This window comes from Chlamydomonas reinhardtii, chromosome 13, assembly GCF_000002595.2.
Source record: "Chlamydomonas reinhardtii strain CC-503 cw92 mt+ chromosome 13, whole genome shotgun sequence".
Classification (NCBI taxonomy): Eukaryota; Viridiplantae; Chlorophyta; class Chlorophyceae; order Chlamydomonadales; family Chlamydomonadaceae; genus Chlamydomonas; species Chlamydomonas reinhardtii.
In genome coordinates this window covers 3663543-3676821 of record NC_057016.1, presented here as the reverse complement: position 1 = coordinate 3676821, position 13279 = coordinate 3663543, and the positions used below count along the sequence as shown (strand labels likewise).

Here is a 13279-nt window from a genome sequence, read left to right as displayed (position 1 = left end):
GGACCTGGGTCCTGTCAGGAACGCCCGTCTTGGTACAGCGTTAAGAAATCACCTCCAGAAGTCACATGGCACCTGGCGAAGCGGGTATAACGAAAATGGCTCACGTTGCTGACTAGTCGCGTATCGCAATGGGCCCCGCCGAAATATCAGAGCCGGCTTTCACCAAACGACCTGCATTGTCCACAGGCTTCCCTCGTTGGTTTTACGACCCTTATGCTTGAAGTATCAAGCCTTTCAGCGCGACTCTAGACCGCACCTTCTTGTCCCGGCAGTTGTGTCACGGACGTTCACAATTGTCAGCCTCAGCGATGGCAATGTCGCTTTTGAAGCGCACTTGCTCGATAGGACTCTATGGCTCGTCGCGGCGGCCGGGTCCTAGCAGGCATCCTGAGGCATGCACTGTCAGCCGGCGCAGCGCCTCCGTGCGCAAGCAGCTTGGCCTAACGTGCCAGTCATCTGCAGTGGCTTCTGTGCCGCTTGTTGGCATTGATACAGGTGAGGAAGGCGCTTGCGGCGAGACTCGCCCCGAAATCGAAGTGGCGGTAGCGCCGGACAGGTTATCTAATAAGCAGTCTCGGGCTCTCTGCCAGCGCCTTTTGCATTCGTGTGGTTGCAGCCTAATGGCTTACAAAGCGGCAGGCCTTAGTGTGCCCCCTTTGCTGAGGTGCACGCGCACCTCCTACTCAGTGAGCTGACTAACGCGTTGCCTGACCCTGCCCGGTTTTGCGGCTTCCTTCCCCCCAATAGGCGCTTTCCTGGACTCCTTGGAGGGCACCGCCGCCTTCAACAACATTGTCCCGTTCCCGCTTCCCCAAGACCACGACGCGCCCCTGTCCACTGGCACCGCTGCTGTCAGCGCCGTGCCTGCGCCGACGACAGTCAAGGCCGCCGCAACAACTGTGCGCTATGCCAAGGTCGCTGTGGGCCCGGTGTGGGGCCCCGCCTGGATTCCCAGCAAGCTCCCCGGTCCCACGGCAGACGACAGCAGTGGACTGGACTTCATCGACCTCTTCGACATGCCCATGCCCGAGGTGATGGCGCGCGTGGATGACGCCGCCACCTTTCGAATGCTGGGCTGCGCCCAGGGCGCACTGCACCGCGTACCGGCGGCCGCTGGCTCGCCCGCCCAGCCGGCCCTGCCCGCCGCCGTCAACATCAACGCCCTCACCCGCTTCCGCAACGCCTGGATCCGGAACGTGTCGCCCGTGGTGGCGGCCTCGGTCCGCGACGCCATGATTGCGGACCGCGCCGATAAAAAGCGCAAGGCCCAGGCGCTGCTGGAGTCGCAGAAGGCCGCGTGTGTCGCGCTCGGCAGCCCCTCCGCCACTTCGCCATCACCGCCCGCGCCACCGCCTTCGCCATCATCCAAGACCCGTGGCGGCAGCGCCAGCATTAAATGCCGGTTCGTCTCGGCCGGCGGCGGCGGCGAGCAGCAGGCGGTCGCGTCCACCTCCACGGCGTCGGCCATGTGCGGCAGCGGCGGCAACGACAGCGCCGAAGCCTCCGCATCCAACGCACCGGCCTCCTCCGCCTCGGCCTCGTCACTCTCATCCTCAGCCGCCGGCGGCGGTGCCGTCGGCAACAACACCGCGGCGGCGGCAGCGGAGGAGCAGCAGCAGGCCGCCTCGCTGTCGCCCTCGGCCAGCGTGGGAGTGCCATCCAGCACGACCGATGGCGACCTGGATGCATCCCAGTTGCCGCAGCGGTCCTCAAGCTCCCATGGTGGCTGCGGCGGCCGGCGGCGCGGCAGCCGCGGCCGGGGCCTGGACGGTGCCGGCCGTCAGCAGGACGGTCAGGGCAGCGGAGCCTCCTGGATCTAGCGGGTCCGTGCATCGCACACGGCAGAATCACATAGCTGACAGTACGGCAGCGCGGGTAAGATAGATAGGATTTGCGGCGAGGCCGCAGCGCAGTGCGTCATTATACATAGGCTCTTTCTTATGCTGCTGAAAAACCCGACACACTGCTTGACTAATATTTACAGCCGGGCAAATGTTTAGGCTGAAGGTGAAGAGTCGCGCCATGAGTGTCAGGGCCTGGATTCGGCCTGGCCCTACTAGCGTGCCTACCTAACCTGCTTTCCCAAATCCAGGCCAGCTGAGTAAGTCTGCAGCGTGGCCTGGTCCTGAAGTGTTTCGCATGTTGTTTTGCTGAAGCTTGGTGGAAGGAAGAAACTCGGAGGTATCTGAACAGGCAGCGCGCGTCTTCTGATTCGAGGCGCGCGCACTAGAGCGCTTTTTACACAATTTCCCTAGCGCTAATAGTACGGTATGGACGAAACACTGGGCAGCACTGGGGCATCACGAATGCCGCGTGGTAGACGGTATTGTTCAACAGGCCTTGTGTTATTAAAGGACCACCAATGCTGCCGTCCAGAAGCGGATGGCCGACTGGTGGGCATTTTGCTGTGACTGCGTTTTTGTATCGTGCTTGGGAGCGCTACTGCGGATCTACACGATGTTTTGTGCAGGGTTGCGGGACTGTTTGGCGTGTGCGCCCTGACTGATCAGCGTCAGAGGCCTGCGGACCATTTCGGAGGTCGTTTTCCCTGGATGTCGGACAGCAATTGATTGATGCTTTTGGAGATGGTTTGAGGCTTAGAGCATGTGCCGGGCCACTGGGGACCCCTTGGCTCAGGCCGGGCGCTTGTGCTTTGATTGCGATTGACATGCGGAAGGACCGTTTGTGAGACGGGCGACAGTGCTGGTAATCAGGATTCAATAGAACAGTGGGTGGTCGTGGACGAGAAGGCTTGCATTCCATGCAAGGGTTGCAAGGGTTGATACCGGTACGGAGATTAGGCGCCGCCGGAAGGTATGCGCGGTTTTGTGTGTGTATACACACAGTGTTCCGGACACCGCGCACATCGCCTGACACAGCGTGGCATGTAAGTACATGTACGCAAAGCATCCAGCCGCGTCCCTGAGTCCCTCAGCAGCATGACCTTCATGCATGGCTCCCGAATGCACAGATAAAGAGCGTTGCTCGCGCAGTACCATCCCCGCTACTCACAAACGAGGCTCGAAACACCATGACAGGCAGCTTAGACCCACGCCGCAAACCGCATAGCGTTACACGCGCGTCACCTCCTGCTTCTCAACAGCTGAAATATTGACAACCAAGCTCACACATCCGAGGACGGTGCCGAGGCCGCCGCGGCAGCAGTCCCAACAGCGGCAGCCTCAACAGCAACTGTCGCGGCGCTGGCAGGACTGTGAGCTGCCGCCGCCGACTCCACAGCTGCAGCACCGTGCGCGGCTGCGACCGCGGCGCCGGCGGCAGCGGCAGCAAGTGAAGGTGCGGCTGGGAGCTGCCGGGCGGCAGCGGAGGGGGCAGCGGCGATGATGTGGCGTCGCGGCAGTCGCACCAGGGCCGCCCACACGGCTAGGCCCGCGTAGGCGTCGAGGGCGGCGTATCTGCCGAGGCGTTGTAAAGCAAAGACGCCAGCAGTCAATTCCTATGTCCGTTTCGCTAGTATTAGTACTAACTACCATATCCCATACCCATACCATTTGGCAATACCTTCAGTAGTAAACCCGTGCTGCCAAGCCCCGTGGCTGCGCCGGAATCCTGTGTCTGCGCCGGGCCCTGCGGCGGCGGCTGCCCACTCACCGCCTCTGCGCGCCGTCCAGCGGCTTGCGCTCCCAGTTGCCGCAGCGGATGTTGTTGGGCTTGGGCAGGTGACAGCGCAGCGCGGTCTCCACCAGCGCTGTGTGTGGTGATGCAGTGGTGGTGCAGCGGTCAAGCACACAAGGGTCGGCGCCCGGGCACGGCAAGTTTGCAGTCCTGAGTCGGCTGTCCTCGGTTGGCTGAACTACTCGGTTGGGAACCCCAACTGAGCCCATCCACCTACCCACTCACCTGACAGCGACCAACGCGACCGATACTCGGTGTTGACTGTAATGTTCTCAATCACCTGCATGCACCACCCACCGGCCCCGTCACCCAACACACATCATTGGGAACCCGCCACTCCCCCATGCGACTCTCCCATGCCACTCTCACCCGCAGCTACGACCCTCTCCGTGCGTCCCCCCCCCCCCCCGCCCCGCCCCTCCGTGCGCCCACCTGAAGCACGCGGTCGTTCGCCACCTCATCCAGCTCCAGCAGCCCGCGCATCTCCACCTGGGGTTGGTGTGTCAGCCGGTGGGCGGCAAGACTTGATTGTGAGTACCGTATCTTGTAGCACTTGCAAGGAGGGGCCTTTCCATACACGCCGGGCGCGCCCACATCACGCGACGCCTCATCTACAAACTTACCCCGCAGTCGCGCCGTAGCTTGCTGGCGTCGCCCGAGATATTGACTCCCACCTGCGCAAGCGCGTGTTCATTGAATGAGAAGCGGCGCTGAGCACAGAAGGACACACACACACACATCACAGCGGCGTGTCAAGCAAGGAGCTGCCTTGGTTCCGCCCGCAGCCGCGTGCCAGACGGCCCACGTGGCCCCTCAACACAGAAGCCAGCACACCACACCATACCACACCACACCACACCGCACCACACCACACCACAACCATACCGCAGCACACGACACCACACCACATCAGCTGCCGTCAGCTGCACGCACCTTCACTGGCTGCTCGGCCTCGAGCAGGTGTCTCAGCCGCGGTGGAATGCCGCTGTGCAACACGTGCAGCAGCAGGCACACGCAGTGCCGGCCTGGCGGCAGGCGGCGCAGTGCCGGCAGTGCGGGCGGGGAACGCCGGGCGGGACGGGGGGGGTCAGGACGCAGCACACAGGCGAGAGCCTACTTGGTGGAGAACGGAGCAGCTCAGGACGCACGCAGCAGGAGGTTGGCCGTAGGAGGTTGGCTCACATCCGCACGCACACAAGGGAGAATGCCGCCGGCATGCAAGATGGACAGCGAGGCCCAACAGGATGGAGTCAGGATGGAGTACTGGGGGCTGCCACGCCACGCCACGCCACGCCACGCCAGGACACACGCGGTACCTTCAAAGCTGGGGTGCAGCGCCCGCTGCTCCTGCACGCCGGACTGGCCCATCGCGGCCGCGGTTGCCGAGCTGCCTGCCGCACCACCACCTGCACCCACTGCTCCCGCCGCTGCCCCAGCCGCTGCCGTCGCCTCGCTGCCGGCAGGCACCCGCTGCTCATCCGCCGCCCCGTTGCCAGCTGCCGCAGGTGCTGTTGCAGAGGCCGATGATGATTGCGGCACCGCAGCAGCGGGCAGCGCTGGTACCGCGGGTAAGGCGGCGGCGGCGGCAGTGGCTGCTGGCACCGGCTGCTGGGGCGCTGCGGCCGCAGCAGGCGCCACTGCATAGCAGATCTGCAGCAGCGCCACCGGGTTGGCGGGCACACCTGCACACGCAAAACAATGATACAGCAGCAGCAGCAGAAGCACGACGTGTTTCTCATGCGCGGCGTACCGAGCCGCTCGCAGACAGCACGCTCCTGCCTGTCTTGATGCCGCACGAACAACCCTGAACCCCACACGCCCACACCTTGTGGCCACAACAAGCACAACCGCACACCCTGAGTTGCCCCCGCCCTCACCCGCCACGTACTGCGGCTTCCACTCCATGTCCAGCCCCACCACCGCGGGGGCGGCCGCCGCCAGCTGCCCCACCAGCCACTCCACCTCCAGCGCCGTGGTGGCGTACCTGTGTGTGTGCCGCATGACCACATGAGCGACAGGACCAGATCGTTACCACATGGCCACATAACCACGTGAAACCGAAGTTGCAGGCACACACATTGCAGGCGGGAGCAGAGAGGTTCCAGCCCCACTAGCGCACACCATACCCACTTGTCGGCAGGCACTACCCATGCCGCTCGGTCCCGGCCTACAGCACAGGATCACTGCACACGCATACACACGCACCTGATCGCGCCCTGGTACGGCAGGACCGGCAGCCGCGGCCTGCTCACAGCGCCGCCAGCTGCGGCGCCGCCAGTTGCCGCCGCCACCGCTGCCGCCTTGGCGGCGCGAACCTCAGCTATCGACGGCAGCGCCGCCGCCGCAGCGCGGCTGCTGCCAGCCCTGCTGATGCTCACATTGCCGCCACTGCTGCTGCTTTGGGCCCCCGCCACGCATGCCGTGGTACTGCTACCGCCGCTCGTGGGGCTGTCCTTGGCGCTACCCAGCAGCGACGAAGCAGCCGCTGGCAATGGCGCAGTGGTAGCCAAAAATGAGGCGGGCAGGCGGCGAGAGCTGGCGGGCTTGGCACCGTTGACATTGTTGTCAGCAGTGGAACCGTTGGCAGCAATCGCGGGAGCTGCAACCGCGGCAGCTTCACATAAGGCCGCTGGGGCAATGCCAAGCGCTACGGTGGCAGAGCACCCGGCCGTGCTGCCCCCTGCTCCACCGCGCCCTGCTTCCCCATCTCGTGAGGTCATGGCACTTTTACTGGAGCTGTTGGTGCTGCTGCCGCCGGCGCATGCCCCCACACCTGCTGCCCCATCCAGCACCCCCGTGGCCTGCAGCGGCGGCCTATGCAAAGACCGAGGCAGCTGAGGCGGCCACGTGCCGATGGCGGCGCTGCAGGCTGCAGGCTGCTGCTGCGGCGGCGCTGCTGGTGCTGCTTCCGGAACAGGTGGCGCCACCACAGTACCACACAAGGGCAATGGCGGCGGCAGCGGTGTTGCGGCAACGACGAAGCTGGGCCCCGTGCAGCATCCTCTTGACCCCTGAGCTGAAATCAGCAGCGAGGCAGCCGTGTGCGGGTGGGGCTGCCCTAGCGGCCCCGGCTCCGGCCCCGGTGCTGACTGCGCCACGGGCTGTAGGGGACCGGGCTGCTGTGGCTGCTGCTGCAGTCCCGGCGATGGAGGGCGGCGGTCGGGTGCAGCAGCAGGCTCAACAGCAGGAACAAAGGCACCGCCGCCACTTGTAGCAGCTCCCGATGCGGCCTGCAGCTGGGCTACGCCTGGAGGACGTGAAACCCATGCCAGGGCTGCAGCCGGGGGCGGCGGCACGAGCAGCAGCGCTGTCTGGGGCGAGGTGGCTGGCAGCGGGGGCGCACCCGAGCCCCGGCTGGTGGTACTTGCCATGCCGACCCGGTGCGGCGCCGTTTGGGGGTGGGGTTGGTGTGAGCGCGGGCCCGTGTGTGGCTGCTGCGATTGGTTGTGCTGGCACGGGCGTTGGGACTGTGCGGCGCAGCTAGACGCAACAGGAGCGCACACAGGCGCCCCCGACGGCGCCCCCATTGATATCCGCTGCTGCTGCTGCTGCTGCTGCTGGTTTGGGTGCTGAGGTGTAGGTACATGTGTGTGCGCTGCTATGCCGCTGCCGCTGCCGCTGGGCCATCCAGGCCATGCATGCGAAGGCACAGACGCGGCCGGCACGGCCGTCCCCAGCGGCTGCAAGCGCTCTGTCGCCACGCTGCCAGCTGCTGCAGCGCCCAAGAATGGCTGCATGCCCAAAGCCGCCGCAGCCGCAGCCACAGCCGCATCGCCCGAGCTTGGCGCCTGAAGCGGCGACGTGTCGGGCCGTGGGCCTGCGGCAGCACTGCCTGCCAACACGGTGCAGGCAGGCTGCGGCTGCTGCAAGTGGTAGGCCGCTGCGTGCAGGCTGGGGTACAGGTTTCCGCCGGACGGGTGATGTGCTCCTTGTACGCCGCCTTGCTGGTGCTGGTGTTGGTGTTGGTGTTGGTGCTGGTAGGGGTGGCTGGGCAGCTGTTGGATGTGGTGTTGCTGCTGTGGGTGGGGCCACGGTGAGCCATGAACACCCGCCGCGTGGTTCCCACCCCAGCCGCTGACGGTAGGCGGCTGGACCGCTGTTTGCATGTGCGAGCCTACAGACGTCAAGGAAGCATGGGGCCTGCCGCCGGCTACCCCGCTACCCAGGCTGCTCCAGTGCGGCACCTGCTGAGCCGTATTCGGCCGTTTGGCGGGAGGTGCCGTGGGGCTGCCGACGCTGCCGGCTGCTCCGCCGACTGCTGCGCCGCTCACCGAGCATGTTGCGCGTCCGCTATCGCTCAGAGTGAGGACGCGCTCATCGGTGGTCGCCACAGCGCTTGTCGGCTTGAACGGGTGAGGCACGGAAGTGCCGAGGCCGAGGGGCAGCGCGGCCCTGACAGCCCCGCCACCGCCTACATCGGATGCACACATCGTTTGAGGGCACCCGGTCGTGAGTGTCCTTGAGGCATTTAGCAGCTCACCTCCGAATTGCGGGGCGTTTGTTTGGTCCGCCAGCGGCTTGGCAACGAACGCAGCCTGCGACCAAGTAAGCTCGACTGGGCTCCCAGCTTCCATATCACATGTCCATTTGAAATGTTGCAAAATAAGCCTTGATGGAAGCGCCATACCCGCTTCTCTGCCTCCTCCAGAGCGCGTTCCAGCGCAGTGTACTCCTCAGCTGTCAACTCCTCCGGCTCTGACATCTATAATACTGTTGAGCATAATCACAATTCATTGATGATCATAGTATCTCACAAATAAGTGGCGAGGGGGGTAACCGAGTCGTAAACATATGGACAAGGACTCGAGCTTTAGTGCCCCTTTGTCATATGCTAATTGGTTTTGCACAATAATAGATACAAAGGATCCCTGGAGTAAGAGGCGGAAGTGAATACGGTAGTTGAGAATTAAAAAAGCGTGCGCTGCCTGCTGTGCCCCCTGGCACGCCTCTGTCCGTGCAGGGGGGCCTACAAGGCTAAACAGCGTCCTAATTATCAATAGTCATCACCATGCCCATCTCCTCCTACATCCTACCTAAACAGTCTGGATGCACACACCCTAACACAAGTTCACGCGCCAGGCTGTTGACCTAATCCCAAGCCCTCCCGCATAGACAGTCGCTACGTTGCTGGGCCCTTCTTCCTCTTTCCCCCGGCCATCTTCTCTCTGTGTAACCGCAAGCGCTCCTGGATCTTGGACCGCCACTTGCTGGAACCCGCTGTGGAAATGTTCGTCGCCTTGTACCTGCAGGAACATGACAGAGCAAGGCCAGCAGAAGAGATGCAACATCCTGAGCGAGCACTCCCGCCAAGGCTTAGCAAGCAGAACAACTGTTCGCCAGACAGATCCTATCTAGCTTGATGTGCCGCCACCTTTGGCACAACGTAAGACGCCATACCAAAACTACGCCATACAACCCGGGGCCGGTACCGTAGGCCGCTACCCACCAGCCCGGGATTGTGATGGGCTTCTCCTCGTAGCCAAGCCTCCGGAAGAAGGTGTAGGAGTCGTTTAGATCCAGGCCGTGTCCTATGCGCTCGAGGATGATTGTCGCAGACATGCTGCTCTCCTGTGTTGCGGTGGAAGCATCACGGGGCAGGGCGGGAAGTGCGGCAATGTGGTTGAGTGTTGCGCAACTGTGTTATGCGATGGCGGCGAAGGCGTCACCAAGCCCAAGGCAAGCTGGTTGGTGGGCATGCACAACTGGTTGGTATTGGTAATGCGTCCCACACAATCAGCAGCACATGATGACCCCCGGACACATGGTCCCTGGGCCCGAGCTGACACTGCCGACACCGCCCCCACCCAGTCCTTACCTTTGTCCCGACAAACGCCTTGGCCTGCGCGCATACCGCCTCCTCCACCATAGCCAGGAGCGAGAACGTCAGACCCGTGGACAGGGCCTTGTCGCCTGCGCCGCGAGAGTGAAGTGAGTACCGGCCACTCCCACCATGCCCCATCATTCCTACTGCTGCGTGTGCCTCCGGTCCATGCATGCAGTGTCATGTCAGAGCGCCAGGACAAGGCCCAACCCGCGTGTGCCCCCTGCGCTTGCAACCCAAGATCTGCAAGCAGGTATGTGTTGTCTTGGTCACCAGCCCCCCATTGCATTGGGTTTGATTTAGTTTGGGCTGGTATCTACAACCCCCCTGCTACCACAGCTAAGTCGTGCGCCTGTTCCCCTTTACACCCACCCGCGGGCATCTTGAGATCTGGCAGATCCATGAACAAGGGGGTGATGCCGGCGGCTGCCAGGCTGGACCGAACAACCTCCCGCACCTGGCGTATTAAGATAGCAGAAGCACGAGTTTGATTTTATGAAAGCGGTTTGTATGCTTGGTGGGGGCAAGGGACTCCCCTGACCTTTAGCCTTGCCCGCAGACAAGTGTGTGTGTGTGTGTGTGTGTTAAAGAGCACAAGGAAAACGTTGCGCAAAGACAGTGTATGTGTGTGTGTGTGTGTGTGTGTGTGTGTGTGTGTGTGTGTGTGTGTGTGTGTGTGTGTGTGTGTGTGTGTGTGTGTGTGTATGTGTGTGTGCAAGTTGGCGGGTGCCAGGCGTTGGAATGAGGACGAGCCGCGGGCCGCTGGCGCACCTTGGGGTGCGTCATCACGAACGCCGTGTCGATCTTGTATTCCGTCATAAGGTGCTTGATGCTGGGGGCGAACCTGTAGAGGGCGCATGGCAGGAACAGGATTGAATTGTGCAGGTCACGCGCTGCGCGATACCCTGCTTTCTGCTGGCTGACATTCACTGTCAGAGGAAATCCCAGGAGCAAATATGCAGCAGGTAGTAAGAGAAGTAAGTGTACGTACACCAAAAGGATACGCACCGGTACAGCAGGTATTCGTTGTTGCAGTACTGGTTGACTTTGTCCTGCAAGCAGACCGCATGCATGCGTCGAGCAGCTTTCATGTGCGATGGCCACGCCTGAGTCGGCACGCTGCCCACCCCCAACCTCCCGCGCCCAACAGTCTGACCACAGCTCGGACGCACACATTCCGGCATCCATGCACGCACACGCACCGTGCGGTCGGCCGTGTCGTTCTGCGTCCAGATCTTGACGCAGGGGTCGGGGTAGGGGCGCACGTGTGCAGCCACGTAGGGTTTGTCGCCCATGCGCTCCTGGATGTAGGTCTGCGGGTAGTAGGGCACACACCCCGAGCCGGCGGGTAGTCAGCGGCGGGGCGGATTGGCCGGTGTGAATGAAACCAATTTGCAGACAGCTTGCTTGCACGCATGTCGGGCCACCGAAAGATCCATGCAAGATCCATGCAGTTGCCAGTGATGCCGGCCCAGGCCCAGGTGGGCATCCCGCGCCTCACGTTCGCCATGTCGTAAATGGCCGGGCTCTTGCGGATGAATGACGCCATCTGCTTGAAGGCGCGGCAGCACTCGTCCTCGCACTCGAGCGGGAAGGGGCCCGCCAGCCACTGGCTGCCAGCAGCAAACACAGGGGCGCACACACACGTGTCGACTCCTTTCCCATGGTGCTTTCCCAAAACACGAACCTTTATTTGTGCAAACGTATACATAAAAAGGGGAAAGCACTTTGGCAGGGCCTGAGAAGGCGGGCGACCACGGAGCGGGTTGCATGGGCTTGCCCACACCATTGCACGTGACGCCGCGCATCCACACACACAACGTACATCGGACCGGCACACGCACGACGGGCGGGACGCAGGTGGGCATCACCCCCAGGCTCTGTCGCCACCTGGCACGCACTGTGACGCCGTCGAAGGCGTCCCCTCTGTCCACCCCAAGTAACCGTACACATGACACGAAACCCAGCACACAGCCCTGGCACCCACCTGCCGTACACCAGGCCGTGGAAGGTCTGCACGCCCAGCACCTGGTACGGCGCAACCAGCTGCTTCAGCTCCGCCACCTGCTCCGGGCTGCAGCCGCGCCAAGCCGACACAGGCGACTGCAGCCACCTGCGTGTGTACATGGCCGTGTGTGGGCGTGTGCAGGCGTGTCCGTGTGTGGGTGGGTTTAGGGCGGCCGGCGGTGCCGGCGCAAGAGACGTGCACGCGCCGCAGCATGCAAGAGGAGCATGGAAAGCGCCGGTCATCATGGGTGGGCACATGAGGAAAAAACACAGGAGCACAAGAGATGTCTGGGATATCGGGCGCGCAGCACTCACTTGTTGTCCGGCACCGGCTTCAACAACTGCGACGCCAGCGACGCCTTGCCCATGCGCTGCGCGGATGTTGCACATGTATGGCGAGGTTTAAACTACGGGCTGAGAGCGCATGCCGCGACGGCGGGTGCTTGATGCGGGGATGGGGCAGCCGCCTCGACCTTGTCGATCCTGATTGACCGGCAGCAGCAGCTGCAAGCGGCGCCGGGCTTGTCTGGTGCACACCGGCACGGCCCCCACAGCATCGCCGCCGTCCTTGGGCCATTTGTGCCTGTTGCCTGGTCAGGCAAAAGCGGCGGCCTTCGTAGGCACACGGCTTACCTGGTCTGGTGGCACCAGCAGCAGCGCCGCGTCCATTTCGCCCGCCCACTCCGGCCGGCCCAGCGCCGCTGGCAGTTCCGCCATCAGAACCGCGTCCGCGTTGGCCTGGGGAGTTAGGAGCAGTTCGGGGTGAAGGGGCAGAGTGTGTGTGTGGGCTGGCAGGAGTGCCGCACGTGTGACTGGTGCGGTGGTCTATCGGATGCGCATGTCCCTCATACTGCCTGTATGTGCCTCCCCTGGGCCTGTTCCCCGACCCCCCACTCTCCCACCTTGACGTGCGCCACATCGAACAGCTCCTTAAACAGCTGCAGGAATGCAGGGTACGCAATGGCGTTGGTCCCCCAATGCTCAAGAAACAACCGGTTTGCTTGCAGTTGCAGGCAGCAGTGCGACGCGTGATGCGCCCCATACATGTCCCCCAGCCACGAACCCGCATGCGGCAACACACCATGGGCTCCTTGTTCTGATCTGTCCACAGATGCGCCTGGAGGTCAGGCAGCACGATGGTACGGCCCAGAATCTTTGCCAGCGCCAGGGCCTCCTTGATCTCATTGATCTGGTGCATAAAGTAAAGAAATGGCGAGGGTTTGTCGCCTTGTCGGTGAGCAGCTGATTGAGAGGTTGAGTGCCGCGTGCCGCACACGTAGCTGGTGCGGGCAAACAGATGCGCAAGATGGAAATGATCTCTACGGCATGCAGAGCAAGGCAGTAGCTACCTGGTTGTTGGGGCCTGCGTGGGGTCAGGGCGGGAAAGGGATGTGGTAAGCTGGAGTCCTCAGGCAGATCTGCGTGCTGAGAGCGCACCGTGCCACATAAAGGGGATCAGATACTGCTGCTTCTCTTCTGCAGCCTCCAGTTTTGCTATCTGGCAGCTCAGAGCCGCCAGCGCAATGAGGGCCAACGCAACCACCGTCATGTCTGGCGAATACGGGTGCGGGCCTCGACGGCTGTGGTGCGCAAGTGCTACGCTTGCTGCCGCTGCCCGTGCCTTGCCGTCCTCAGTATGCGAGCCGCAGCTCAAAAACTGTGTATTTTCTTCCTTTAACAGCTGTGACAACGAGTCCGACAACAACAGCTGGCTGTGCCGGAGAGGAAGCAGGCTAGCGCAACACCTGTCTTCGCAAACCCTCGATAGATTGACATGGCAGTCGGTTTGAGAATATGGCTTTAATTCGAATTTCA

General features: G+C 62.7%; 3 protein-coding genes across 3 annotated transcripts; 1 reads left to right on the top strand and 2 right to left on the bottom strand.

Annotated features, from left to right (window-relative positions):
- Positions 1-52: 52 nt before the first annotated feature.
- On the top strand, positions 53-2903 carry CHLRE_13g588950v5 (uncharacterized protein). Its single transcript, XM_043069720.1, has 2 exons — positions 53-495; positions 748-2903. The coding sequence occupies exons 1-2, from the start codon at positions 315-317 to the stop codon at positions 1818-1820; spliced, it is 1254 nt and encodes a 417-aa protein (XP_042917695.1). The 5' UTR covers positions 53-314; the 3' UTR covers positions 1821-2903.
- Positions 2904-2910: 7 nt separating this feature from the next.
- CHLRE_13g588900v5 (uncharacterized protein) lies at positions 2911-8372 on the bottom strand. The gene is made up of 11 exons (XM_043069719.1): positions 8264-8372; positions 8117-8171; positions 5842-8047; positions 5514-5620; positions 4953-5318; positions 4570-4661; positions 4260-4310; positions 4069-4125; positions 3862-3916; positions 3613-3709; positions 2911-3416 (listed from the first exon to the last, which is right to left on the bottom strand). The coding sequence occupies exons 1-11, from the start codon at positions 8336-8338 to the stop codon at positions 3125-3127; spliced, it is 3453 nt and encodes a 1150-aa protein (XP_042917694.1). The 5' UTR covers positions 8339-8372; the 3' UTR covers positions 2911-3124.
- Positions 8373-8420: 48 nt separating this feature from the next.
- On the bottom strand, positions 8421-13272 carry CHLRE_13g588850v5 (uncharacterized protein). The gene is made up of 15 exons (XM_001693588.2): positions 12902-13272; positions 12814-12827; positions 12546-12653; positions 12367-12402; positions 12098-12202; positions 11780-11835; positions 11445-11570; positions 10959-11070; positions 10660-10770; positions 10466-10509; positions 10229-10301; positions 9830-9914; positions 9452-9546; positions 9083-9204; positions 8421-8879 (listed from the first exon to the last, which is right to left on the bottom strand). The coding sequence occupies exons 1-15, from the start codon at positions 13011-13013 to the stop codon at positions 8756-8758; spliced, it is 1323 nt and encodes a 440-aa protein (XP_001693640.1). The 5' UTR covers positions 13014-13272; the 3' UTR covers positions 8421-8755.
- Between the last annotated feature and the right edge of the window lie 7 nt (positions 13273-13279).

Bases quoted from the DNA above. Each gene is read 5' to 3' on its own strand.
- CHLRE_13g588950v5 (XM_043069720.1), top strand. From the start codon at position 315: ATGTCGCTTTTGAAGCGCACTTGCTCGATAGGACTCTATGGCTCGTCG. The intron at 496-747 runs GTGAGGAAGGCG...TCCCCCCAATAG, and splicing joins GCTTGTTGGCATTGATACAG to GCGCTTTCCTGGACTCCTTG.
- CHLRE_13g588900v5 (XM_043069719.1), bottom strand. From the start codon at position 8,338: ATGTCAGAGCCGGAGGAGTTGACAGCTGAGGAGTACACTGCGCTGGAA. The intron at 8,172-8,263 runs GTATGGCGCTTC...ACTTGGTCGCAG, and splicing joins TGGAGGAGGCAGAGAAGCGG to GCTGCGTTCGTTGCCAAGCC. The intron at 4,662-4,952 runs GTACCGCGTGTG...GCCTGCCGCCAG, and splicing joins GCTGCACCCCAGCTTTGAAG to GCCGGCACTGCGTGTGCCTG.
- CHLRE_13g588850v5 (XM_001693588.2), bottom strand. From the start codon at position 13,013: ATGACGGTGGTTGCGTTGGCCCTCATTGCGCTGGCGGCTCTGAGCTGC. The intron at 10,771-10,958 runs GTGAGGCGCGGG...TACTACCCGCAG, and splicing joins CCATTTACGACATGGCGAAC to ACCTACATCCAGGAGCGCAT. The intron at 9,547-9,829 runs GTGGGTGTAAAG...CTCGCGGCGCAG, and splicing joins AGATCTCAAGATGCCCGCGG to GCGACAAGGCCCTGTCCACG.